Source organism: Elephas maximus, chromosome 19 (genome assembly GCF_024166365.1).
Source record: "Elephas maximus indicus isolate mEleMax1 chromosome 19, mEleMax1 primary haplotype, whole genome shotgun sequence".
NCBI classification, from domain to species: domain Eukaryota; kingdom Metazoa; phylum Chordata; class Mammalia; order Proboscidea; family Elephantidae; genus Elephas; species Elephas maximus.
In genome coordinates this window covers 54,878,850-54,905,507 of record NC_064837.1, presented here as the reverse complement: position 1 = coordinate 54,905,507, position 26,658 = coordinate 54,878,850, and the positions used below count along the sequence as shown (strand labels likewise).

Below are 26,658 nucleotides of genomic sequence, written 5' to 3'. Positions count from 1 at the left end.
GGGCTTTGCCTTGGGAACTCCAGCAGGAGGAAAAGGGGACGCTCCATTGTCTGGCCCTCAGCCACAATACCAGGCACCCTCAGGTGCTGGTACCCCCGCTGCCCTGAAAAAAGGCTGACAGTGGGGTGGGAGGAGGGGCTGTTGATATTTAGTTGAGGGAACTGTTGGACTCATCCAAACCTGAAGCTCAACTCCAAAGGGAGGGTATGTGGTTCTTCCTTTAGAGCTGGACCCAGTGAATGGAGCCCTGTGGCTCCTTCCTTGGCCCTGGGCTGGAGAAGACTTCTTTTTGGTGAGGGTAGGCCAGGTTGTGCTCTTCGTGAAACTGGTCATCACTTCCTGGGCTGCTTGGGGCATCAACCCACAGTTCCTCATATCCAGTCCCTTCCCCACCCCAGTGCTTGCTGTTCTCTAGGCCACGGTCCCTTCACCTCAGGGCCAAAGTGGACAGCAAGGGAGCTTGGGAGGAAGGACGACTGGGGAAGCAGGCTGTAGCATCTGAAGCAACTGCTCTGTGCAATGAAAGGGGCATTTTTTGCTAAAAGTGGGGTCTGCCATGGGTAAGGCAGTACCTTGCTTGTCTCAGGACTGTCTGGGTCAAACTGGACCTGCTTGGAGGCAAGTTCACGTCCTGTGTCGACATCATAGCACAAATACACCCGGCCGAAGGCACCCTGGCCCAGGAGCTTCCCCCGGCGCCAATTAATGGGGGCGCTAGGAGCTACATGGGAAGAGACGGGAAAGCAGCGTTACTTCACGTACATCACTTGTCTGCATCCTGCCTCATTCCCCAGAGGCTCTAAGATGGGACCTCTGACTCAAGTCCCCTCCCCCACCACCATCCTTGATACAGCATCCCCACCCCAGTCTGGAACAGGCCTGGTGCCCCGTTAACCAGACCTTAAGATCAGAGTCCTGAGAAGCAGAGGACTGGCTAAGACCATGGTGAAATGTTCTTCTGCATTCAAATGCCTTTCCTTCCAAAGCCCATAAATAACATGGGATTAAAGACGTTGCTCTTCAGTTTAGACACAGAGAAACTGAAGACCAGAGAGAAGAGTGGCCTGTCACACAACAGTGGAGTCAGGCCTAAGGTCCGGGGGGCCTGCTGCCCACACCAAGGCTCTCCAGAGTGCTAAGGATGGACAAAGCAGCCGCTGCTGAGCCTAACAGCCATGGAGCCCCGCACCCCTCCTCCTAGCCGGGTGATTCCTCACACTTGGTTGGCACACTCCTCTCCTGCACAGAGAGGGCGTTCTCGCTATCCGCACTCCGCAGGCGCCCACGGGGGTCCAAGTACTGCACAGCCAGCCCCAGGTTCTCGCCGTTTGTGCTCAGGGAGCGGATGGAGGGCACCAGGGTGAACAAGTTGCCTTGATGGCGCCGTATTCTTGGAAATGTTCTTCTGCCTGAAAGCATGCGTGGGCCAGAGTAGGGCAAGTCAGGCGCCTGGGCACAGGGCAGCATGTGCAAACCAGGCCCTAGCTACAGGTGAGAGATAGCATCAGCTCCAGCCCATCCTCTCTGTCCTCCCACTTGACTCATGCCAGAAAGGCTGCCCACCCTAAGCCCTCTGAGAATTAGGACAAAAGCAGGAATTAGGGAGTAGTAGCCACAGATGGTTCAGGAAGCCCTGCCAAGGAGAAGGCAGCCCTCCAGGCTTCAAATCACTTGCAAGCCAATCCATGACTGAAGTCTCTTTTATCCTTGACCACCTGCTCTCAGGCCCTCTGGAGTGGCTCCATTCCACCTGCTGCTGAGGGTTGAAGAGGGAGTTCGAGAGCTGGTGGCCCTACAGCAAGCCTGGGCTCAAATGACAGTTCCCAGAGGCAGCATCTTGGTTTATAAGTATCATTCTCCCTATCTGGTTCTTTTTGGTCCCCAATACGTCATGTCTGGAGCACAATTCCTCAGGAATGAAGGAAAACACCGACTCCAGAGTGCCTGGGCCCATCCCCTTGCAGCCAGCTTTTCTATAGCCAAGCCCCAACCTCGCCCGTTCCTGAGGCAGCCAGCAGAGGGCAGGGTAGAGGAGGGCTCACCATCGTTGTAGTCCTTGTGGTGCACAGACACATGGTAGCGCCGGGGGTAGGTTCCACCTTTGACTCCTTTGTCGTAGAGCTGAGTTTCCCGATCTGAGGAGGAGAGAGGAATCACTGGCTTCTCTGTATGTTAACACCAGTGAGCCACTTAAGCCTCTGGGTCACCTGAGACCTCAGAGCAGCAGGCCCAAAGAGAATGAAAATACAGTTCAGTCTCCCCAGCTCAGAGCTGTCAAAAACAGAATGGCTGCTGTAACACCCCAGACACCCTGCACTGCTCACCCAGGATCCAAGGAACTCACCCGAGTATTCCTGTCTGTTGTCTGGGAAGCTCTGGGCTCGGGACATTCGTGATTTACGGAAGGACGGGCTGTGGAGAACAAAAATAAGTCACAAAACAGACTTCAGTGTATTTGCAAAGCACCCCACCAGGCAGAAGGCAGGATGCCCAGATGGACACCCGTGCCTAACTCCCTCCCACGTCATTATATGCTAGGAGGCAGAGTGTGACTGAGAGGAACAGCCTCCTACTTCCTCCATCTCCCTTCCCTAGCCTGAGGCTCAAATCCTACTGGCCCCTGAGCAGTCATTTCAGCCTGCTGACTCCACCCTGGCTGCACTCTTGGCCTCTCTTCCCAGGTTGTGTGACTTTAACAGGTGAAGAGCTGCAAGAAAACCCCTTGCCCAGGGCGGTACCAAAACCAGTAACAACACTTAATATAGAGTCTTTGTAGCTTATGGAGTACTGCTTTCTCATTTCTTTTACAAAGTGAGCTTTTTCTCATTTAATTCTCACAACCATGTGAGGTAGGAAAAATAATAAAAATGAAATAATAGCAGGTACCCATGATTGAACAGCTACTACGCTATTTCTATTCCTCACAAACATCCAGCAGGGTACCTAGTAAGCTCTCCGTTTTACAAGTGGATAAACGGAGGTCCAAAAAGTTTAAGTAATTATTGCCCATAGGTACAGCGAGTAAGCACAGAGCCTGACTTAAATCCAGCTGTGTGACTCCAAAGTCTGTGTTCTTGCCACTAAACTAAGCAGCTTCCTTTCAGACTGATTATCACCATTCTGTTTTGGAGAGGGGAAAACTGAGCAGCAGAGAGGTTTAGGGACTTAGCCAAAGCCACTCAGCTGCTACTGACAGAGCTGGGACTCGATTTAGGTCTAGCTGGCTCCTGATCCCTGATGGGAAGATGAGAACCCTGAGCTCAATTCAGGCCAGGTCCCAAAGAAGTCAGCCCAGATTGCTGGGTTTCATTCCCAAGGAGAAGAAAAGAATTCAAAGAATTCTGCAGGGAGAGAGGAAAAACCTAAGAATGGAGAAGTGGGTAAATTTATCTGTCTTTCCCAGTGTCCACCTGAAGGGTCCTCTCCCTTACACACGAGTACCTTCTGAGAGAGTGTCACAGGTCAGGAACCCTCTGTGACTCCGGGCTGCCCCTCCTTCCCAACTACTAGACTTTCTGAACAGTGCCCCTACCCCTAGTGGAGGGAGGGCTTTGCTCATGGCCACAAAGCTTAGGACATAGTCCAAAGCCAGAGTCAGTCCCTTCCTGGCAGAGCACTCAGTTTGCAGCAGCCACTCCTGGCACTTTTACCTGTGCCCTCTTGCTCCCCTGGTTGGAGAGCAAGCCCAAAGCAAAGCTACAGATTGTACCAACAAGTAACGACGACTGTATTCTACGGTATCTAGAGGGAAGATAGCACTAATCAATGCTCACATCTGATGGGAAAAAAATAATACAAATTCGGCCAAGGTCACAAGTTCAGTACTCATGTGAACAATTAATCAGTTGCACAAAGAAAATAAAATTCCCAACCTTACCCCACAGCCTCTGTCCACAGCCCTGATCCCAGCCAGACGTGATCAAACGGTTTTTGGTTGTAACGAGGTTTAGGCGAAAGCTGGCTGTATCAGTGCCGAAACCAGGTCCACATACACCCCTAGTGCTGAGCAACCCAGGTCAGCAGAGCCATGTGTATGTACAGGGCAGCAGCTGCTTCCTCCCAAAGTATGAGAACAGGATTACAGACCAGGTAGGCAGTGTGGTAAGCTAGACAGTCTGGGTATTTGTTTACTGCTTTTTATCTCCTATTCCACCAGAAAAACTTGAAGAAAAAAAAAATGAAAGTAAACTCATGGATAAAAATTTAGTTTTTTCCCCCAAAATATAAAAGGCCTACTGCTCCTCCTTCCAAGTTACAGCAGCAGGGCCAAGCGTATAAGAGCGGCATACATCACATGGAGAGTCAGAACATGTAAAGCACTTAGTAAACGTGAGCTGTTAGTATTATGAGCTGTGATTACATTCATTTAATTAACAGACATAACATTCTCCAGGTGTTTGGGAAATGAAGGGAGGGCTGGGAAGCCCAGCGAGAGGCTTTTTTTCTAGAAGAATGGCATTTAACCCCGGGGCTGTGGACCAGCTTCTAGATCACAGACACACACTAGCTGACCCTACTTCCTTAGCCCAGAGGAAGTTCCAGAAATGCCAGTGGACTAGCCCCCAAGCCACCCATGCTCCCATACCTGTCTGCTGACCTGTCCAAGGATTGGCAGCTTCCCGACAAGGAGTTTTCAGCACTGCTCAGAGGATCCAGCATCTGCAAGGCAAGTCATACAATAAAACTCCCAGCCAGGTGACCCAGCCAGGTGACCCAGAGATTTATGGCCCAGTCAGAGCCAGCACAGGGGCTTTTCTGTGAGAATATGAGAGTGAGTGGGAACACTAGTTAGAAAGGTGCCATTCCCCCTCAGTTTGAAAGGCAAATTTCCAGAAGGCAGATAAGAGCCTGGCTGGCATCCCGAGGAGCTCTGCCAGGAGAGCAAAGCGGAGATGCTGCTTCTCTTGTTGGCATTTTCTTGGCTCATTAACACTGGCGCTCGGCGCTGGAGATGGTACTACCCTGCAGAGGCTTCCAGGACGTCTGGGTGGGACTGAAATGCTTCTGTTTACACTCTGTAATTTATAATTTACAAAGACAAGTATTGGCATCGTTTTACAGATGAGCCACTGCAGGCCTGGAATGGAGACTGAAGTCATATGGCTAAATTAGTGCACAGCTAGCACCTGAACAAGAGTTTCCCACCCTGGTTTCAATGCAGAGGCAACAGGTACCTACATAAACTGTTTCTCTGAACCGCTTTCAAATGCAGCCACGAAAAAGCCTGCAGAATAGCTCTTTCTCCAACTAATCTCTTGAAGGTCCTCCCCGTCATTTTCCCTCTATCGGGGGTCTTCATTTTATCAGCGTAGTTTTTATCTGAACTCCAAAGTTAAATGTTACACAGGGAACAAGGTGTCAGAAATACAAAAATTCACAAATAAACTGTTTATACAATTAGTTCCCAACTCAAGTACCTCTTTCCATTTAATACTAGGGTCCATAAAAAAAAAAATTATACCTACCAACAATTTCAAATGCTTTAGGTCATATTATCATAAAAAACTGCCAATGAAGGCAAATTAATTGCAAAGTGAATTTAAAAATCTTGCTAAGGACACACAGTTTCCCAGAGTGGATTAAACCACTACAGGAAACAATCACTCTCGATCCACCAAGTAGGTATTTGGAAAAGTCAGACCAGTTAACAGAAGACAATGAACTTGACAAGTAAAACATGACAGATGTGATACTCAAGGAAGAATGCCTAAGGTTCAAGAATGGTCCTGGGAAAAACTGCTGAATCCTATGAATGCTTTTGCAAAAAGAAATGAACCTCTTTACAACGGTGCTACAGAAGTCAAAGGGGAAGTGAGGGAAAATACATTGTGCTGACAAACTTTTGTTGGAAAAATTAAACCAAAAAAATTAACATGAAAGATGCTCCGCTCATTCTAAAAATCAGCACATACATGCAGCTATTAGCTGAATGTGATTAAAGAAAAAACAAAATAAATTTAAGTTTTGCTTTTCAGGAAAAGTCCCAACTGAACGTTCTTTTACTATATATATATATATATTTTATATATCACTCTGGGCCCTGTTGAGTGGACTTATCTTGAATGGCTCGCTTCCAGGAGTAATTGTCTTCAGCTAAAGAGGCAGGACACCCACTCTACTGGGGGAAGACCTAAGCATTCCCCAGTGGGCACGTTCCTCGGACTCATTCTAAAAGTCTGTCTTCATCAGAAGTTGAATATTCAAATGTCTCCCAGGGTCATAAAAGTAAAGTAAAAACACAGAGGGACAAGGCTAAAGGCAACTGAATTCATTTACAACTCTGTGATCTTAAACCAGTCGCCCTAGAACAGCTTATGTCCACAAGTGCTCCAGTTAGAGAAAACAGAAGGATGGCTGGTAAAATCCCCAGGTGAGATTCTGCAGCTAAAAGCACTCCAGGTCACAGTTCCAAACATTTACCTGGGAAGTAGGAGCACAGAAGACAGAAGCAGCAGCTAAAGGACTTCTCATAGCCGATATAGTTTGAATAATGCTGTATGCAGATTAGCAATTGAGGGCAAAGAAAAGTTAGACAAGAATCAGATTTTTGTAAAATCCCCCACATGTTGCTGCTAGCCCTTCTACTGGACATTTTACACTTAGGAAATGTCCTCTTCCCAGAGTCAAATCCCAGAAATTTATAAGAGGAGATCTTTTTCCTTGCAATCAAGGCAAGCTCATTGAAAAGACTTCAGATTGAAGCCACATCTCACCCTTGCTGAGTTCATTAGGTCAAATAGCCATTTTCACCAAGTTGGCCACTGGTTAAAAATTAGCCACTAACATGGGTGAGCCATTGTGGTGGACACATCCTAAGGTGACCATCCAGTGAGTCACACCTTTGTATAATCCCCTCCCCTGAGTACAACTGGAACTTGTGACTTGCTTCTAGCTAACAGAATATAGCAAAGAGATAGAACAATCACTCCTGTGATTATATTCCATTATGTAAGATTCCATCTTTCCTGACTGCAGCAAGAGGCTCTCCTGCTGGCCTTGAAAAAGTAAGCTGCCATGTTTGAGAGGGCGATGTGGCAAAGAACTGCAGTGGCCTCTAGGAGCTAGAGTAGCCTTTGGCTAACAGCCAGCAAGAAAATAGGGACAAAAGTCCTACAACCATAAGGAACTGAATTCTGCCAACCACTACATGAGCTTGGAAGAGAATCTCAAGCTCTAGAAGGAAATGGAGCCAGGCCAGCACCTTGACTGCAGCCATGGGTGACCCTGAGTGGAGAACCCAGCTAAGTCATGCCCAGACTCCTGAAGTTGGGTAAGTGTGAAATAATAAATGTATATTGTTTTAAGCAGCTAAATCTGTGGTAATTTATCACAGCAATAGATAAATAATACAGCTGTTTACCATCATAGAAGTTCATCCAAAGTAACAAATCTCACAGTGTAATTTGGATATTGTTTATTCCCTACTTATCATCAAGAAATAGCAAAAGTAAAATATAGCCAATGGAAAACAAACTCCGTCCATTTAGGGTTGGTCATACGCTAAAATTCTGCTGAAATGAAGATGGACGGGTATAAGGAAGTATACAAATAGCAGAGTGGTGTTCTGCAGGGGAACCAGCAAGAGGACCACAGAAGAAGAAAAACTTGTCAAGTGCTTATCCAACACCAAGGTGACTCGGTAGTTTAGATCCTGTCCTTGGCAGGAATTGATATTGGCCCCTTTTAAAAGGGGCTCCTAGAAAGGAATGATCCATATTTAGGCAGGCCTGGTTTATAAAGAGCCACCAGATGGGGTTCAAGCCCCTCGCCTCTGCACCATGCCCACAGAGAAACCCCCGTTGTCACGCTGGTCTGACATACTCCATGGTCACAGCCTGGTCCCCCATACTCACGCACTGCTCGCTGGTCTCTGGGATGAACTCCCCCTCACTGTTGATGCTGGTGTAGGACCCCTGCCGGGCAATGTGCTGCTGCCGCTCAGGCACATAGCCAGGGGGAGGCGAGCTTCGGCCAGGGTTCTGGGAGCCTGCAGCATAGAAACAAGGCTTTTGAGAACAGAGCCCAGGACACATAGCCAGAGAGAGAAAAGCAGGCACAGGTCTGGCTCAGAGACACCAGGCCCTAGAGGTCAGGGATGAGACTCTGATGGGCCACAGCCATGAAAGCCCAGCTCCCCGAGGCAGACAAAGTCCCTTTCTAATCAGAAGCTAACTCTAGAGATGGAGCAGGCACTACAGTATATATGGCCAAGAACCTTGGAACAAACACAAACCAGAATAAATCCTGTTAAATTAATTTAAGTTGGGAATCAGACCAATTTAAAAAAAAAGTTTTTTTTTGAATTTTTGAATGTAATCATCCCTTAACAACGTCACTCCTCCCTAATTCCTTCCCCCCTCTTGAGCATCAGTGTCATTCCTCGCTACTTCCTCCCATCCTAGGAAGAACCTAGGAAATGGTCAATGCATCAGCCTAGTCTTCTTGAGCTATGGGTCCCAGCATTTTGAAACTGGGACCCAGGGGAAGGCAACTGGATCTACACATCTCACTCCATCTCTCTCTGCTGCCCTGTTCCTCTAGTCAGTGTCTCCCTTACCTGTCTCTACCTCTGTCAGGTAAGAAGGTCCCCTTGAAGGTCTGGCCAGGAATAAGAGGCTGCTTCCTCCATCTCTCCCAATCCCACCCTTCCTGGCCATCATGAGTAATAATCCTATCTTGCATTGATGTAGTGCTTTACGTTTAGTTGGATGTTCATAGTAATTACCTCATTTGATTTTCAACATCCCTACAAAGAGATTTGGCAAACATTTTCTAGGTGCTTCCTAAGTGCAAGGCATTCTGCAAGGTATTTGTACATTCGTTACTTCACCAAATCCTTTCATCAATCCTGAGGGAAAGTATCTGCTTTACTCAACATGGGAGGAAACCAAGACTCAAGCTTTATATTTCCCAAGAGAAATACAACACAGTTTTAGGAAGCAGGGATTATCTCTATTTTACAGTTACGACAGGAATGCCTCTTATCAACAAAGCCAATTTACTTGGCACTTTCACATTAAGGAGCCCTGGTGGCTCAGTGATTAAGCACTGCGCTGCTAACCGAAAGGCTGGGAGTTTGAATCCACCAGCCACTCTGTGGCTGTCTGCTTCCATAAAGATTTACAGCCTTAGAAACCCTATGGGGCAGTTCTATTCTGTCCTGGTAAGATGGAGTAGTTTATCATTCTAATCTCACCAAATGACATAAGGTGTGCAGAAACACTTTATGGGTCACTAAGCCATGCCTTTTTGTCATAACATATTTTGAATCTGGGAAAATAAGTCTCCCCCTACTCCTAGCTAGGAGCTTTTTCTGACTGTTGCCCTCCATGATCACAGAAGAAGAGAAAGGTGAGGCCAACAGTTTGCATCTTTTTCCCTTTCTAAGCTTACAAGGCAAACCAGAAGGCCCAGCCATTGGAAGGTTCAGAAAAGCTTTGATGATACCTATACACAACTATTTCTGATTGTTCCAAAACTTAAATATAGGGCTCTTATCCTGAGCCCTTTTCCTGTTCTGGAGGGAGAAATTTATCCTGTTATGTACAAAAGCAGAAACACGAGCACCGTCCACTCCCTTATCTCACACTCCTCACATCTTCCCGACTCCCACCCAGGGAGAATTCCTGACACGTGGGAACAGAGTAGAAGCACCATTCTTCAGCAAAGAAGGCTGTTTTCCTCACTGGTTTCTCCAGTCTAGTTCAGGGGCTGTAGCACAAAAAAAGTTTACTGAAATGAAATTGCAAGCAATATGCTCTGGGGGGATGACTAGGGAAGAAAGAAAGAACCAGTTTCGTAGCTGAAGGTTTGAGGTGACCTGACTCATTCTACCCTGGTAGATGGGAACAACCAACTGCCAAGCCCTTCCTTTCCCTCTCTATCTCTCTTTTTAAACTTTTATTGTAGTAAAATGTATAGAACAACAAATTTTCCATTTTAACCATTTTAAAGTAGAAGCCCTACACTGAGAGGCCAGCAGAGGCCAGGCAGGGCTCTCTGAACACCCTGGGAGAGAGGGCAGCCTAACTTGCTGCTGATGCTCAGTCAAACTTCCTGAGCCAGGGGTGGCTCCTCCCACTGCTCCAAGAACCTTCAGAAGGAAGAAAAATATCTTAGTTGAAAAGCCAAAGAATGGTGGGGAGGGTTGCTCTTTGAAAGACAGTTTCTAAGAAGGAGGTTAAATTATTCTTTTCAATGTTCTTTAAGAAACTGACTCCTTCTGTCTCCCACATGAAGTCAGTCATTGGGAACGTATGGCTCAGTTCAGTTGTTCAAAAGACATTTTAATGAATTTACCACCAAGAATGCTCAGGCTCAAGAACTCAGGCTCCTTTTGAGGAACACTGACAATGATGTGTCTCAGTACTGTCTTCTTCCCCCAGTGGACTCCAGAGCAGAGGCTAGAAACAAAATTACTGAAAACAGGCATAGAATCTTGCTGCGTTTCCTGCCTCACAACCTCACTCATGCCTTTATCCCAGTTCTGGGGTAAAGAGGTATCTGAGCCATGCAAATTTCAAATGATCTCAAATAATATCCCATGGAAGAAAAATGTCTGTCTGTCCGAGTTTTCTATGCCCTGGCAGAAACTGAAGCTGCACTGAGGATAAGTTTGGGGATATTGTGCCATGAACTAACAGAGGAATGAAATCAGCCCAGGCACTTTTGAGACCATAATTATTTCCAAAAAGGGCAGGCATTGCGGCTCAACACAGTGGCAGAAGGCAAGACTGCTCCCTGAACTGGCTGGGCCATACGCTCCCTCCCTGTGAGTGACCCATACAAGAGGATGGGGGTCTCCACTACGAGCAAGGTTGCCTTTCTGCCAGGAGCAGGAGTTAGGCTAAGGTGGTGATTTCTTGATAGTACAGGGGAAACATGGTGTCACGTTTATAGTCATTTGTGAGTTGGAGGCCAGTAATGCAAAATGGCATCTGTCTAACAGAGGGCTCTCCTGCAATGACAAGATGGAGGTATGAGGAAACCTGGACCAAGGATAAAAAAGCTACTCCACTTGCCAGTGTCCCAGATGTCGAAAATCATGTACCTGGCCACTTCCCTTGTCATTGTGGTACAAAATTCCAGTGCCACTGTGAAAAAAAGTTGGTTTCCTCAAGCCCTACCAACCCCCAAAAACACAGCACTATTTAACCCTTTGCTGCCTGTCCCCCACTTCTGGCTCTGGATAACCGGGACCACTTGGCTACCCACCATTTTGGTATTCCACATGTTCTGTGGAAATTCAGTCTGTATGTTGGTAAAATCAACAGAAGCACCTGGGAAAGGCAAACAGGGTGTAGTGAGAAAAATCTAAGCTTTGGAATTAGATGAACGGGGTTCAAATTTGGCTCTGCCACTCATTAGCCCTGTGATTTAAACACCTCAATTTCCTTACCTGCAAAAATAGGGAGACCTGTCTACCTCATAACCTTTTTGGAAATTATAAACGTGGTGGCACAGCTATGCATCTACACAGTACTACCTCGTAGTAGGAACTCAATAGAAATCCATTCACTTCCTTCACTCTATGTGGCAGATACAACAGGTTAGACTGAACATGCACTCCAACCTTCTAGCAAGCTTTCTTGCACTTCAGAAGCTAATCACTTAAAAGCTTTATTTCTAAGATTCCTGTTAGGTTCAGCCAATCAGATATACTTGTGTGAGATTTAGCATGCTTTCTGCTGCTCCTGTTGTTTTCTGGACAGTCATGGAAGGCTTTTGTTTTTTAGCCACAGCACTTGCAGAGGCCCTGCACCAGGTCTCCAGCCTTGTCAAAGCAGACAAACACGTGCAGGCATCCCCACGTAACTGGTGTGGACCAGAGCAGGCACAGGATGGTTCTGGAGATCCCAACCACAGCGAGGGCAGTGTGCTTCTGGATCTGGAGGCTTACTGATTCCAGAAGAGGGAAGCAGTTCCCTTGGTAGCCCAGTTCTGTTGTGTTTTAACCTGGAGTCCATTTCTCTCACTCTTCTAGTGATTCCAAAAGCAGAATGTGCACTAAATCTCTCCTTTCTGAAACTGGTTAGAATGGATTCTGTCCTGTGCAACTGAACCCTGATCAGTACACTCTGGAGTGAAAAGGCATTACATGTTTTACTAGAACAAATAAAAAATACCTCATGTAAGGGACAGATTAGATGGAAAGAAAAACTTTTACTTACTGATGAAATCCCAGATATTGGTCAAATCTATCCTCAGACAGGATGAACTGCCCTCAGTCTGGTACATGGAGTGTCTAGGAAGAGACATCCCTGGGATAAAATATCCATGGCCACCTGACTCTCATTCTCTCCTTCACCAGCTGCCACTCAACTCTCCCCTGGTTTTGCAGGTGGGATGGGACTAGTTCCCATGAGGCCAGGAGGACAGACCAGGAGGGCCTGGGGGAAAATAGCAAAGGGTTCTGAGCTTTTATTTCCAGCCAGAGACTTTCACTTTTTCCAATACACATTGCTGCCTGCAGAGAGCCAGCCTTGTTATCTGATGGGCAGTAGGCCAGGGGCTATTGTGCACAGGCCCACAGCTTGGGGCAGGAAAGGGAAGTCTCCCCAAACCAATGGCTATCAGAGGAAGCGAATGGAAAAATCAGGAGCTGGCAGAACTGCTCCAGAGCATTTTCAGTTTTGTTTTTATCTTCATTTCAGAAAGTGGGAGCCAATGAGACACAAAATAGCAGTCAAGAAAAAGTGAGACTGGGAGCTGAACAGGACAGGATACCAGGTCACAGACTCACAAGTGCTTACATATTTACCAGCAGTGACAGCAGTGAGCCTCGGCCAGACAGGACAAACCACAGTGTTATTCAAGGCATGGCTTATTCTAGAGCTCTCGGAAGGCAGACACAGGCAAGGACAGCAGGTTCTCTGGGACGCCCTTCCCTGGCATCCTAGCCTCATCGTGCCATGGCGTCCCATCAGACTATGGGTGCCAAAGGGCCTCAACTCAGCACTGGCTAGAGCAAAGGAACAGAGTAGCAGCCATCCGTTCAGAGTGGCCCAGGACTTCCCTTGAAGGCAAGGCCATTTTATCCTGAAGGCAAAAGCCAGGGTTTCAGCTGCCAGCTTTCTGCATTCCTCCTAGAGCCTGTCAGCTCTCTCCTAGCCTCCTAAATCCAGAGAAGCAGAGCCAGAGATAAACTCCCACCCTAGGGTATGCTGCTTCTTTTGCTCTGGACTCTGACTCAAAGCTGAAAGATAGGCTCTCAATCCCAGCCTTTCTCCTAGGAGACTCCTCATCAGGAAGCTGCTGCAGTCAGGAAGTGGCCTCCACAGGGAGTTCTAGGGCTGTGGGCCAGCGTTAACGCGCAGGTCACTGCAAGTACAAAGAGATAGCTTTTTGTTGGCCATCAACTATTTTTGCTCAATCTCTTTCTCTTCTGGGGAGCAGACAGGGGAAGGAATCACATCTTCTTTCTTTCTCAGTAGAAAATCTTAACCAATCATTTTCCAATGCATTCTGCAAAGCTAATGCTAGATTGAGCTGTGCTGAATGGTGCCATTCAACATTTTCAGCCCATAAAGACCCAAAAGCATCTTGTATGTTTCAACTTGCAAAATTACTATTTTATTTTGACATTGCTCCCACCATGAAACAGTTTCTGGTGTCATCTAATATCACAGAAGAATTTAAAAGCAAGGAGGAAAAAAACCTTTGGAACTGAAGGAAGAGGACCACTTTGTTCTGTTGGTCTAGTCGCCGCCTCTGCAGTCCTGGTTTCCAGCCTTTCAAACCTGGACCAGAACTGGAAATGTGTACTACACACAGTTCTCTTTTACTGCCCTGTTGTCACTGTAAGTCATCCCATCCTCTTAAAATTCCTGTTTTTCCCTCAGCCTTGATTTTCCTCCCCTCCTCTTCCAAATCGACTCGACGGCACTGGGTTACTGGGTTCCTCTCAGAGGAAGACGGGTTCCCATCCTCCTCCTCCTCAAGGTATTTTAAGCCCTCTCCCTGGGCTCCCAATTCACCCCCCCACAGGAGTCAGCTCCCCCATGGGCCCCTCTCCGCCACCTTCAATCTCTCCTTTTCCTTGTCTTCTCTTTCATATACACGCTTAGATCTCTAGCCTTAAAATACCCTGACCTTGTTTCTGCTGCTCCCTGAAGCAACTAGCCCACCTCTTTTTTTCTTTCACTGCCAAACTCCTTGAAACTGATGGTCTCCACTCATCAGCTACCCACTCCCGAGGGATTGCAACCTGGCTTGCCTCACTATGGTACTAGCGGCAAGGCCTGGAGAGAGATGGGGTAAGAACAAAGGCACTTAAGAGGATGCACTAGACCAAAAGGGAGTCAGAATGTGGCACAGACAAGTCCAGAAATGGTGTATGAGCTCCACCTTCAAAGGTGGGTAGAATTTCCATAGGCAAAGTTGTGAGGAAGGGCATTTTCATGTAGGGAAATCCCACTGGCCTTACCTGGCAATCTCCCCAAGGGGCCTCTCCTTTGGGGTAATTCATTACCTAGTAGTTTTTCTGTTTTGTTTTTTTAAGCTTGAACTAGTTTAACAGACTAACTGGCGTGACAAAAACTGGAATTCAAGGTATGAGCAATATGATGGAAAAAACAAAGGGTGAACAAGACAGCTGGCTTCAAATATTTGAAAAGGTGTCATACGAAAAAGCTTATCTGTGTTGCTCATGACAGCAGAACTACAGTCAATGGGTAATGTGAGAGAAGGCAGATTTTCAATTCAAAATAAGGAAGAACTTCAAATAAACGGAACCGTCTGAGATTGGATTGGGCTTCCTTGCACTTTTCCTACCATGGACAATGCTGCTGTGGTCACAAAGGACCTGCAGGTCTCACTAAATACTCAAGGGTGTTAATGTGAATGGGGAGGAGGAAGTGGGGGGAGGAGGGGAAGGCCAAACTGCATAAAACCGCAAAGGCTTACAAACCAGCGACTTCTCCTTTGACCCCATTTCTACTGCCCTTCTCTAAGTCCCTCATGCTTTAACCTTGATGCCTCTCTCTTCACTTTCCTTCTACTTCCAGGTGGCCTTATACTGCCAGCATTTAGCAAACACTGACATTTGTGGGTAAAAATGACAAGCTCGTATCTCTTACCCTTGGTCCCTTCTTTCTCACTTCACTGGCCCCGTAGAAGGCCTCCTCCCCACATTCTCTTCATTTCCCTCCTACTTCTCTGGTTACTCCTTTCCTGTGTCTTTTGCAGGCTCATCCTCCCCTAACTGGCCACTAAATGTTTGGGCTCTTAAGGCGCAGTCCCAGGCCCTCTTCTCATTCTAGAGTCTCTGCTCAGGCACTCTCATCTGGGCTCATGGCTTCAATTGGAGCAGTTCCAATTTTTTTTTTTCTTTAGCCCTGATTTCTCCCCTCTGAGCTAGAGACCTGTATATCTAAACTGCCCATTTGATAGCTCCTCTTAGTTGTTTCAAAGCCACCTCAAATTCAACATGTCTAAAACATTAGGCCTGTGCCTTCTGGTACCCAAAACATGGCCCTCCTCCAGCATTCCTGTCTTAGTGAAAGACAATGCCATTTATCAGGATTCAAAAATCAGTAACTTACCTCCCTCTCCCTCAACCCCTGCAATTCAATCCAATCCCACAGTGGTTCTTAAGGCTTTTAGTCTTAGAACCCATTTATACTTCAAAAATTGAGAACCCCAACGAACTTTCATTTATGTGGGTTATATCTATTGATGTTTCCTGTATTAGAAATTAAAACTCAGAAAGTTTTAAAACACCATAATACACAAGCATACATTCCATTAGCTGAGAGAGTGATGACATCACCTGAGGCATGTAAACTCTGGAAAACTCCACCGTATAGTCACGAGAGAATGAGAATCACATATTAGTACTACTATGGAAATAGTTTTGACCTTGCACACCCCCTGAAAGGGCCTCAGGAACCACCCCAGGGCCCCCAGACCACACTTAGAGTACCACTACAAAGCCATGTTCTATCACTTTTACCTTCTAAATGTCTTTCAAATTACACTCAAATCAGCCTACTCTTTCTTCTCTCCACTACAGTCACCAGCCTAATCCAAGCTTTCATCTTTTTTCACCTGAATCAATGCAGTAATCTAATATGGTTCCCTTGTGTCCATTCTTGCCTCCTTCCAATCTCTTTCCATGTTGTAGCCAGAGAGATCTTTTTGAAACACAAATCTGAATATATCACACCCCCTATTCTTCCTCACTTAAAAAGCCCTAAAGTGGCTTTTCACTGGTTTCAGGATAAGGATCAAAATCTTCACTGAGGTCTACAAGGTGAGGCTGTGCCTTCTTCCCCAGCCTCATCTTATCCCACGTGAGCCATCAGAGTGGCTCTCAGTTCTGTTCTTGTTCTCAGGTCTTGGGCCATCAGGATCCATAAACTGGCTGGTAACTTAAAAAAATAAAAAAAACTTACTCGCTTTCTAATGAGCCCTGGTGGCGCAGTGATTAAGAGCTCAGCTGCTAACCGAAAGGTCAGCAGTTCAAACCCACCAGCCACTCCGTCGGAGAAAGATGTGTCAGTCTGCTTCTGTAAGGATCACAGCCTTGGAAACCCTATGGGGCAGTTCTACTTTGTCCTATAGCGTCACTATGAGTCAGAATCAACTCTACAGCAAAGAGTTTGGTTTTGGTTGCCTTCTTTCTGTTTCTCAGACACATCACAGTCGCCATCAGGCCTTTGCACATGCAACTCCCTCTGTAGAAAACTCTCTTCCTGTATCCCCTGGCCATAATTACCCTCAGGCTTCAGATCAGAGCCTAAGGCTTTTCTGACCCCAGATCAGGTCACACCCTCTGCTATACACTCTCACAGTATAATATGCCTTTTATACTTAAATATTAATTAAATATTAATCACATCACAACAAGTAAACGTCTGTCTTCCCACAGGTTTATAATGTCCACGGGGATAGGGACGCTGTCTTTTTGCTTCCCATATTTTTGGCAATTATTTCTTGAATAAATGAATGAATAAAAATGCAGTTTGATGGGGACAGAGGTAAGATAAGCATTATAATGGAAGTCAGAAAAAGGGGCAAACATTTTCAGTGTAGAGAAGGCAAGGTCCCTCAGAAAGTAGCCCCAGGGATCCTTTCTCAGCCTTCTCTCATCCGCCTCCAAATAAACCAGCCAATATGGACCTGAACTTTCCATTAGATCTCCACAAACAACCTGAACACCCTCTTCTCTTATCTTTGCCTATGGAAATCCTCCACAAACTCTCAAACAGCTCCTCTTCCAGAGTGTATTTCCCAGATCGCTCCAATTAGAAATAAGCTCTCGCATTTCTCGGCTCTATAGAAAGGCTTGCAGGCTCTGCCCACTTCTCCTGCCACAGCAGCCTCACCTTCCAAACCACCTGGGCTTCTCTGAACCCACCACACTCTTCTGTGGCTGTGCCGGGCAGGTGCTCTTTCCTGTGCCTGGAATACCCATCTCTACGCTCGGTAAACCTTACTGTGTCCGCTCTGATGTTCCCGCTTCTGTGGAAGAGATTTTCTACACTCCTGGGCAGAGCTGGTGACTCTGTGCTCCCTTCGGCACCCTCACCCTATACCTGCTGCCAGTGTAGCAGTCCAGCTGGTACATAATGCTTGCTGAATGAAGGCACCAAGATCTAGGTGTGTTGGGCAGGTATGTTGTCCATTCTCCAGAAAACCAGAAACGGCTTCATGGAACTCCTATTCCTCAGCATTCTCCATCAGGGAAATTCCATATATGGCTCCCTACAATATGGGGAAAGGGTTCGACTGGCCCAGCATTTAGCCCCTGCCTCCACATAGAACTCAGGCTCTTACTTACAAGCAGGAGGCCCAATCACTGCCTCACATCAGTCTTCCCTGCTTATTCTGCACATGAACAACGCTGTCCTCTCCCAACCCATCAGTCTCCACAAGGGCTCTAGAACAGAGGCCAAGCCAGCAGCTTCCCAGCTCCAAGCCACCTGGATTCCAGGGCCACAGATACTCTGTATAGGGTCTCCTTGCTGGGGTCCTGGCACTCTTCCAACTACTTTACTGTAAACATAGCCACCAATAACCCACAATGTTAGAGAAATATGAAACTCACACACAGAATTTTTCAGCTTGACAACACTTACTACCAATGCTTGCCTGGGTCCCAAAAATTGCTCAATGAAGCAAAGTCAGTGCCTCAGGAACACACTTTTCCTGCAACTCCCTAAGGAGGTATATCACTCATAAACAAGCTCAGCAACAGGTCCAATGCACAGCTCAGGATCTTCAGAGAGCAGTTTAGTTTGATGCAATCCTATCTACATGAACGTGGCTTCCTAGCGGCAGCACAAGTCTCAGTAACATTAGGGCAGTAGGCTCAACACAAATGTGTGATGAAGCCAGATTTTCCTCCTGATACAAATTCTGCAATTTTTGAGAAATGGGCATTCTCCCCAGACTCTAGGAAATGGTATCTAGTGTAATTTTAATACTGGGCTATCTGGTATAACACAGAGACCTGATCTAGACTCCTTTCCTGGGGAAGCCTGGCACCAGCTACAAAGCTTTCTTACTAGTTAGCCAATTGTATATGCTATGCCAACAGTCTCCTGCCCTTCCTAGACAACTTAGCTTGACTCTCCAAGAGTTTCATTGGTCAACATCTTCCATGAAGCATAAGGACACTTCAGGAATCTTAAGTAAAAGGTTAGAGGTCAAAACTCAAGTGCGGATCTGACTTCTAACTTCGTGAGTCCACAGTCCTTTTGGGAAAGAATGCTCAAGAACAGGGTAGCTCAGCCAAAAAGAAAAAAAAAAAGAATGAGGGTAGACTGCCACTGTCAGTAGAGGTATTCAAGCAGATGTCTGATGAGATCAGGCATCTTTAAAAGGAATTTTATCATGTCATTACATCATGGAATTATAAGCTCCTTGAGGGTCAGGACACTGTCCCAGTCATTTCTATACCTATCCTCCCCAAACAAAGGGAAAGAATATGGAGTAGGAGTCAGTAAACGTTTGATGATTGTTTTTCCATCAACAAATATTTGTTAAATTTTTAAAACGTGGACAGATAAATTAGATGAAAAGAAAAAAAGGGACGAAATACTCACCAACAGAGAGGTGCCTGCTTCTGGGCTCAGAGGGCTGGTAGATAGTATTTATATCCCCTGCAGACTGAGAAGCCTTGATCCGCACCTGCCTGGACACCCCAGAGTGGGGAGAGGAACTGGTCTGCAAGGTAAGAGAAAAAAGCCTGAGACAGGTCTTTAAGCAGGCAGGCCTATAAACGTCCCTCCCCCCTTCCCTAGGACTCCCTCTGCTCTCAGCCACCTTCATGTTACTTAACATATAAGCTCTCCTGCTGCTTTCCGCTAAACCTCATTCCTCAATCTGTCTTGGCAATCACTATTTGCTCAATGTAATTTTTCTGCTTCAGTGACATAGGAGCCCTGAGACCTGGTGCTTCAGTTTAATAGGTGATGACCCAGATAAGGAGGAATAACAGGTATTCCTGTAATAATCTGCCAAACAGAAAAGAGATCTGTAAATACTTTCTCATAAAATTCTCCAGAGAGCTGGGAAGAATAGCAGGAAATTATTTCAGCAGAGATCACCTGCCGAGTGGGGGTCAGAATGGAGAATGATGGCAACCTACCTACTCAACAAAACACTGGTTGATAAATACGTACTTTAAAAGATAGTCGATATGCTGCTTCTTTCCCAACCATAATCACTCCCTGAAAATTAAGATATGATGATCTCACTTGCTTCACATGACCACAGTTTACATGAGAACCATGTCAGGACAGAGTTCAACCAGCAATGGCACCATCCTGCCAGAGGTCAGGGACCTCAGAGCAGGGTCAGCAGCCTTACCACATCCATCCCCACTTCTGCACTCACCCAGTCAAGCCACAGGTGAACCTGAGAGAGAACATGAAGGAACAAAGGGAGCCCCTTGCACCCAGTGCCATCTAAGAAGACTTAAAACTGAGCCTTAAAGGTGAGCAAAGTGATGTCAAGATGTGATCACAAATAAGCTGAGCAGGACTGAGGGTTGAATGGGAGTTCAGGACTTAGAAACAATTTGGGTCAAAGTTTCTACTTGCGTCTCTATTGCCTCTAACTCCCAGTAAAAAAAAAAAAAAAAAAAGCGCGACCTGCACAAACTCTGTATCCTGCCCTTCAGGAAGAAGGCTTCCCGCTCTCAGGGGTGCGTTCAGCTGCCAAGCTGCCTCCTCTAGTCTTCCCAAGCCAGACTTTATCTCACGTAGGGCTGCCCTGACAAACTGTCTTGCTCTAACGGGAAGTCAGAACCAAGGGGAAGTGAATGTTCTTGCTGAAGCCTCAGATGTGCAATAGTTCTCCGCTGAGAGTCAGAAAGGAAAAAACAGCCAAAGCCACACACTGGGGAAGCAGGCTAGCAGAGGGCAAGTGAAGGCCACAGCCCTCCGGTCTGAGAAGAGCTGCGTAATGAACATCATTATTCCTTAAACATAGTGGCAACACAACAAATCTTGACAACATGAACTTGAAATGTATCAAAAACTATACACTCTAAACCCACAAATTTAAAATGTAAAGGCTGAGATTGGAAAGTAGGTTTGAAAGCCAGCACAAGCATAGATTTGTAAAAGGAAAGGTAGAAGTCCTGACAACGGGTTGGAAAGCAAGTGCAGGGAATTAATGACGGTTTCGCAGCAGGCTTCTCACACTTCAAAGCATATATGAATCACGTGGGAGCTTGTTAAATGCAGTCTCTGATTTGGTAGGTCTGGGGTGGGGTTGGGAGCCCTGGTGGTACAGTGGTTAAGCACTCTGCTGCTAACAGAAAGATCTGTGGTTCAACCCCACCTGGCGCTCTGCAGGAGAAAGATGTGGCAGTCTGCTTCCGTAAAGCCTTGGAAGCACTATGGGGCAGCTCTACACTGTCTTATAGGGTCACTGTGAGTCAGAACAGGACTTGACAGCAATGGGTTTTGTTTTGTTCTGGGGGTGGGGTTGAGAGTCTGCATTTCTAAGAAGCTCCCAGGTGATGCCGATGCTACTGGTACTGGTACGTGGACCACACTTTGAGTAGCAAGGTCTTAGGAGGTAAGGCTCATACTTCAATTTATACTAATGGTTGTCAGCCCTGATTGTCCATCAGAACTCCCTGTGGGGCTTTTGACACCTCAGACCAACTAAAACCTGGGCTTTGAACTAGTAGGTTCCGATTTGAATCCCTGCTGAGAATTTGCATTTCCACCCCATGTATACTGAATCAGAATCTACAGTTTAACAAGATCCCCAGGTGACTCTTGGGTACGGCAAATTTTGAGAACCACTGCTCTACTAGCTGTTCTCAGAATTAGTCCCTAACCAGCAGCAACATTAGCATCACCTGGGAACTTGTCAGAAATGCAAATTCTCAGCAGGGGTTCGAACTGGAATGAACTGGCTCAAAGCCCTGCTGAAAAGAGTGTCTGCTATTGGTGTTTTTTAAATCTTCCAAGTGATTGTAATGGTCAGCCAAGCCAAGTCAGCCAAACCCTGATTTAAGGAAATAAGTACCATGGCATGGGAAATAAAAATGAGATTACTACAAGGATTCAGGGAAGCTTGAGTAAGACTTAGAAGCAGGGCTTTGAACCGGTTCGATCTGGTTCTCTCATGGCAGACAAAACAAAATCAGAACAGACCCAAATTTTTAAACGTGGGTGAACCAGAATGATAACTGGAACAGGAAAAATTACGGTGGGAGCCCTCTAATGGGAGACTCAGAAGAGGCGTAGTAAGCCCTTTCAGGAGCCTGATGCAGGACACTGGATTATCGGCAGGACTGTGGAAAGTAACACACATTCAACATGGCGCAGTTGGTCGCCATCTTTGAACAGAGCACCACTGTTCCCAGCTCTGCTGGTCAAGAGATTTGACTGCTATGCAATGTGTACAACTACCCTTTTTTCTTAAGAGGAAGATTAAGTTTCTAGCAGGGCTTCGACCCGTAGTTTTTTCTTCTGTTCTGGTTATCGTTTCAGTTCACTCACATTTAAAAAATTCGGGTCTGTTCTGATTTTGCCTCGTCAGCCATGACTGAACTGGAAGAACCGGTTCAAAGTCCTGAATCAAAATTTGCGATGCATGGGAAAGTATGAATAATGAAAACATATTATTTACCAAATCTCAATTTAGGTGAGCCCCTTGAACACTGGAGTTATTTTTAGAACAAAAAGGAAATAAGAATTTGTATATAGCCATGATAGATGTGGCATCTATTATTCTGAAGTTGTATAGCTTCAAAACAAACTTTTTCTTCAAAGATTTTTAATAAATTCATGGATATTAAAGCTATCAATTTAACTAAATAACCTGGATACTTCCTGAACTATCATAATTACCATGGTCATCCATGCGGATATCTCTTGGTACCACCCTTAAAGCAGAGGACTAGACTGGATGCTACTGGTGACAACAGTGTGCCATTAAGTTTTGACCTTAAGTTCCCATGTACCGAACTAAAGCTATCCTTTTTTTTTCTCCACTGTATAGTTGAATCCACTTGTTCCTTTTGGCCCATACCACCAAATTTTTTATTGAGATAATTTGTGGATTGGCTTTTTATCCTCTTTTTCTGCTATCCCCTACCTCCAGTCACTGCATATCTTTGTGCACATGGTTCCACAGTAATTTTTCATATTGTATCAGCTACATTATACTGCTGCCCACAGTGCTTCGCTGAGGTTTGCACTGAATGATCAAATGCCAACTTCTATTTGCTGTCTTTAGAATGTTCCGCTAAGCTACACACGTCACACCTGTTAGCTATCCTTTCACTCTGCTACAGTCCCTTTATTTTTCCTAGTACCACCTTCCTTCTCCCTCTGTTTTCCACTTCTAAGCAGGACTTCAAACCAGATCTTCCCAGTTCAGTCATGGCCCACAAGGCGAAATCAGACCTGAATGTTTTAAAATGTGGGTGAACTAGAAGGAGAACCAGAACAGGAAAAATCATGGGTTGAAGCCCTGCTAGAAACTTAATCTTCCTCTTAGAAAACAAGGGCTGCATGCACACTGCATAGCAACCAAATCTCTTGACCGGCAGAGTCAGAAACAGTGGTGCCTCGCTCAAAAATGGTGGCAGACCACACCACTCTGAATGTGTGTCACTTCTCACAGTCCTGCTAATAATCCAATCTCCCACATCAGGCTTCTAAAAGGGCTCACGATGCCTCTTCTGAGTCTCCCATTCCAGGGCTTCTGCCCATAATTTTTCCTGTTCTGGTTATTGTTCTAGTTCACCCACCTTTAAAAATTTGGGTTTGTTCCCGATTTCACTTTGTCGGCCATGACAGAACTGGTTTGAACTGATTCAAAGCCCTGCTTCAACGCCGTACTTCTAAGTCTTCCTGCTTCAAGCTTCCCTGAATCCTTGCAATAACCTAATTTTTGTTTACCATGCCATGCTACCTTCCTGTATTTCCTTAAATCAACGTTTTCAAACCAGGGCTTCAGACCAGTTCGGTTCAGATAGAACCCCTGCTGATAATTTGCATTTTCACCCCCAGATATACTGAATCAGAATCTACATTTTAACAAGATCTCCAAGTGATTGTTATGTATGATAAATTTTGAGAACCATGGCTCTACTAATGGTTCTCAGAATTGGTCCCTAACCAACAGCATTAGGATCTCCCGGAAACTTGTTAGAAATGCAAATTCTCGGCAGGGTTTTGAACCATAATGAACCGGTTTGAAGCTCTGGTTTTAACAGTGAATGAGAGATGAAAGCATCTTTATACATGCAAGCTATTGTTATCTTTGAAATATAAAGTTAATTTGGTGCCCTGGCGGCAAAGTGGTTAAGAGCTCAGGTCGGCAGTTCGACTAAAAACTTATAACAAGGTCAAGAGCAGAGAGATAAAGACTTAGATGCATGTTTAGAGAAGAAGTCTTTAACAGGAATGAGTTAATGATAGTCCAAGGCCTAGAGCAGCAAGAAATACTGAAGATGCTGAAGTATTTTAAAAAGACAGTAGACACCAAGGCTTTGGAGAGTAGAAATGGGAGTTCAGGAATTATAAACAAAATTCTATTTAGACAAAGAGGAGGTTCTGTGATTATCTAACTCCAGGAGTTCTCAGATGAGAACAATACTGAGGCCTAAGCTTGGCAGGGGTGAGATGGGAGGGGTGTTAAGCATGAGGAAAGGAAAAAGTGCAGGCACCTTAAGGAACATGCATCTAAAGAAGGCTGGTAAAGGAATCAGAGGTTAGAAAACAGATTGCAAGCGTTCCTATGAAATGGAGGTCCCCAGGAGCCCTTCAGGAGAGGAAATTGCATAAGAGATAATTCCTCACTCCTGATGACCCTTGTAAATTGACTGCCATTTGGTGAGGCAGCAGCTGATAAGTTATAAGAGGCTCTCCAGTCCATGGCTTTTTTTCTCATTGAACAGAAGGAAAAGTTTGCTTCCTGTATGTGTCCTGGGGGAAAGGCAAGGCTGCTGAGGAGTTGTGGGAACTGAGTTTACAAAGCGTGATAGTTTCAAATCTTCGACAGCCTTTGCTAATCAGCATCCCTGTGCTGATCAAGTCTCTCTTACTCAGGTCAAAATCTAAATGAAAGAATATAAACATAAAGCAAAACAATTTTCTCCTTTATCAGGCTCTCTGGTCACCGACACAGTGGGCTGGGATGTGCTTATGTTCTCACCCTGGAAGTGGCTGAGTCACGCACAACGCTGTCAAGAAGCTAAGCAAGCTCCTGAAGGAAAACAAGCTTTGTCTTCAGTTGCCAGGCCACAACAGGGGATACTTACATGGTTTCTGTCCCGGGACAGCAGCAATATCCTAAGGCTTTTCATGCTTGAGCTTCTATCCAAAATGTCAATTGCCTTATCAAGATCATCTTGGTTTTTCAGCAGGATGGAGAGCTATGACACAGGACACAGAAAAAGAAAATCAATCATATAAGCTACAAGTCTATGTCAGAGCTTTAGTTTGCAAAAATAAATAAAAAATAAATACAAGTTTGAAGGAAAAAAAAAATCCTTGAATATTATGGAGTCTTAAAAGACCTTGTTGAAAACATAGAGATAGTTTCTTATCCTTTTTTTTTAAAGCATTCAATTCAATAATTTTTAGTAAATTTACAGAGTTACACAACCATTACCACAATTCAATTTTAAAACATTTCCATCACTCCAAAAAGATCCCTTGTGCCCATTTACAGTCATTCCCCTCCTACCCACCCCAGCCCCAGGCAACCACTAATCTACTCTCTGTCTCTATGGATTAGCCATTTCTGGACATTTCATGTAAATAGAATCATACAATATGTGGTCTTTTGTGTCTGGCTTCTTTCACTTAGCTTAATGTTTCTGAGTTCATCCATGTTGTGGCACAAATCAGTGCTTCAGTTTGAGATATTTTCCGAAAAGAGCTTCCTCTCTAAATATACTCTTTACTCCAAAACATCAAATCCCAGACAGTTATAGCCTCCATATTTCTACCCAAATTCAGCAGCAGGGAAAGACACAGGAGGCCCATAAAACAAAACAAGACTAAATGGACACACCAGCCCAGGGCCAAGGATGGGAAGGCAGGAGGGACAGGAAAGCTGGTAATGGGGAACCCAAGGTCAAGAAGGGGAGAATGTTGACATGTCATGGGGTTGGCAACCAACGTCCCAAAACAGTATGTATATTGTTTAATGAGAAACTAATTTGCTCTGTAAACCTTCATCTAAAGCACAATTAAAGAAAAAAAAAAAAAAGACAGAGGAGGGGTGGGAGTTGGCAGGGGAGGAAAACAGCTTATTCAAACAAGAATGCAAATGTGGACATAGCAGAGCTTAATATCTTAATATTTATAGGCAAAAATCCATGACTAGGACCCCTAAAACTACCTCCTCTGCTTTTATTCTATCCAAGTATTAAAGAGAAGGTCTGTAGGGTAAAGACAAGTCTCATTTCAAAGCAGACAACATTAGCATTTAAAGATATGACAGAATGTTTTGTCTAAGACCTAGCAAACATCAGATTTAAAATGTTTGTGGCAAACACAAAATTAAGCAAAAGCGAAACTAATTTCTTCAGTTCCCCATTTATAATACAAGTTGATGAGCACTCTAAATCAAAGACTGGGAGAAGCGAATGTAGGATGATGTTCAAAACAAAATCTCAAGACAATCCACGGAATGGGAGAAAATTTTGCAGATCATATAGGATAAGAGTCTAGTATTCAGAATATATAAAGAATTCTTACAACTCAATAAAAGACAAATAACCCAATTTAAAAACTGTCAAAGCTTTGAATAGACATTTCTTCAAAGAAGATAGACAAATGGTCAATAAGCACATGAAAATATGTTCAACATCATTAGTTATTAGAGAAATGCAAATCAAAACCACAATGACATATCGTTTCACATTGACTAGAATAGGTATAATTTAAAAACAAAAACAAAATAACAAGTGTTGCCTAGGATGTGCAGAAATTGCAACCTTCACACATTGCTGGTGGGAATGTAAAATGGTGCGGCTGCTGTGGAAAACTCCGGCAGTTACTCAAAAAGTTAAACATAGAGTTACCATAAAAGAAATATGACCCAGTAATTCTACTCCTAGGCATATACTCAAGAAAACATATGTTTATATAAAAACTTATACACAAATGTTCAATAATAACCAAAAAGGGGAAATAAACCAAACGTCCACTAGCTGCTGAATGGATAAAC

General features: G+C 45.1%; 1 protein-coding gene across 4 annotated transcripts in view; it reads right to left on the bottom strand.

Annotated features, from left to right (window-relative positions):
* Positions 1-26,658, bottom strand: part of MAP3K3 (mitogen-activated protein kinase kinase kinase 3) — a 60,760-nt gene that overhangs the window by 5,090 nt on the left and 29,012 nt on the right. For 2 of the 4 annotated variants that reach the window (XM_049859129.1, XM_049859131.1), the window contains 8 exons: positions 24,740-24,853; positions 19,050-19,170; positions 7,854-7,987; positions 4,586-4,659; positions 2,345-2,412; positions 2,043-2,135; positions 1,218-1,409; positions 573-721 (listed from right to left, as the gene is read on the bottom strand). In XM_049859129.1, coding sequence (XP_049715086.1) covers positions 573-721; positions 1,218-1,409; positions 2,043-2,135; positions 2,345-2,412; positions 4,586-4,659; positions 7,854-7,987; positions 19,050-19,170; positions 24,740-24,853 — 945 coding nt within the window. The remainder of the gene's footprint in view (positions 1-572; positions 722-1,217; positions 1,410-2,042; positions 2,136-2,344; positions 2,413-4,585; positions 4,660-7,853; positions 7,988-19,049; positions 19,171-24,739; positions 24,854-26,658) is intronic. The other 2 variants (XM_049859130.1, XM_049859132.1) reach the window with 1 other exon arrangement.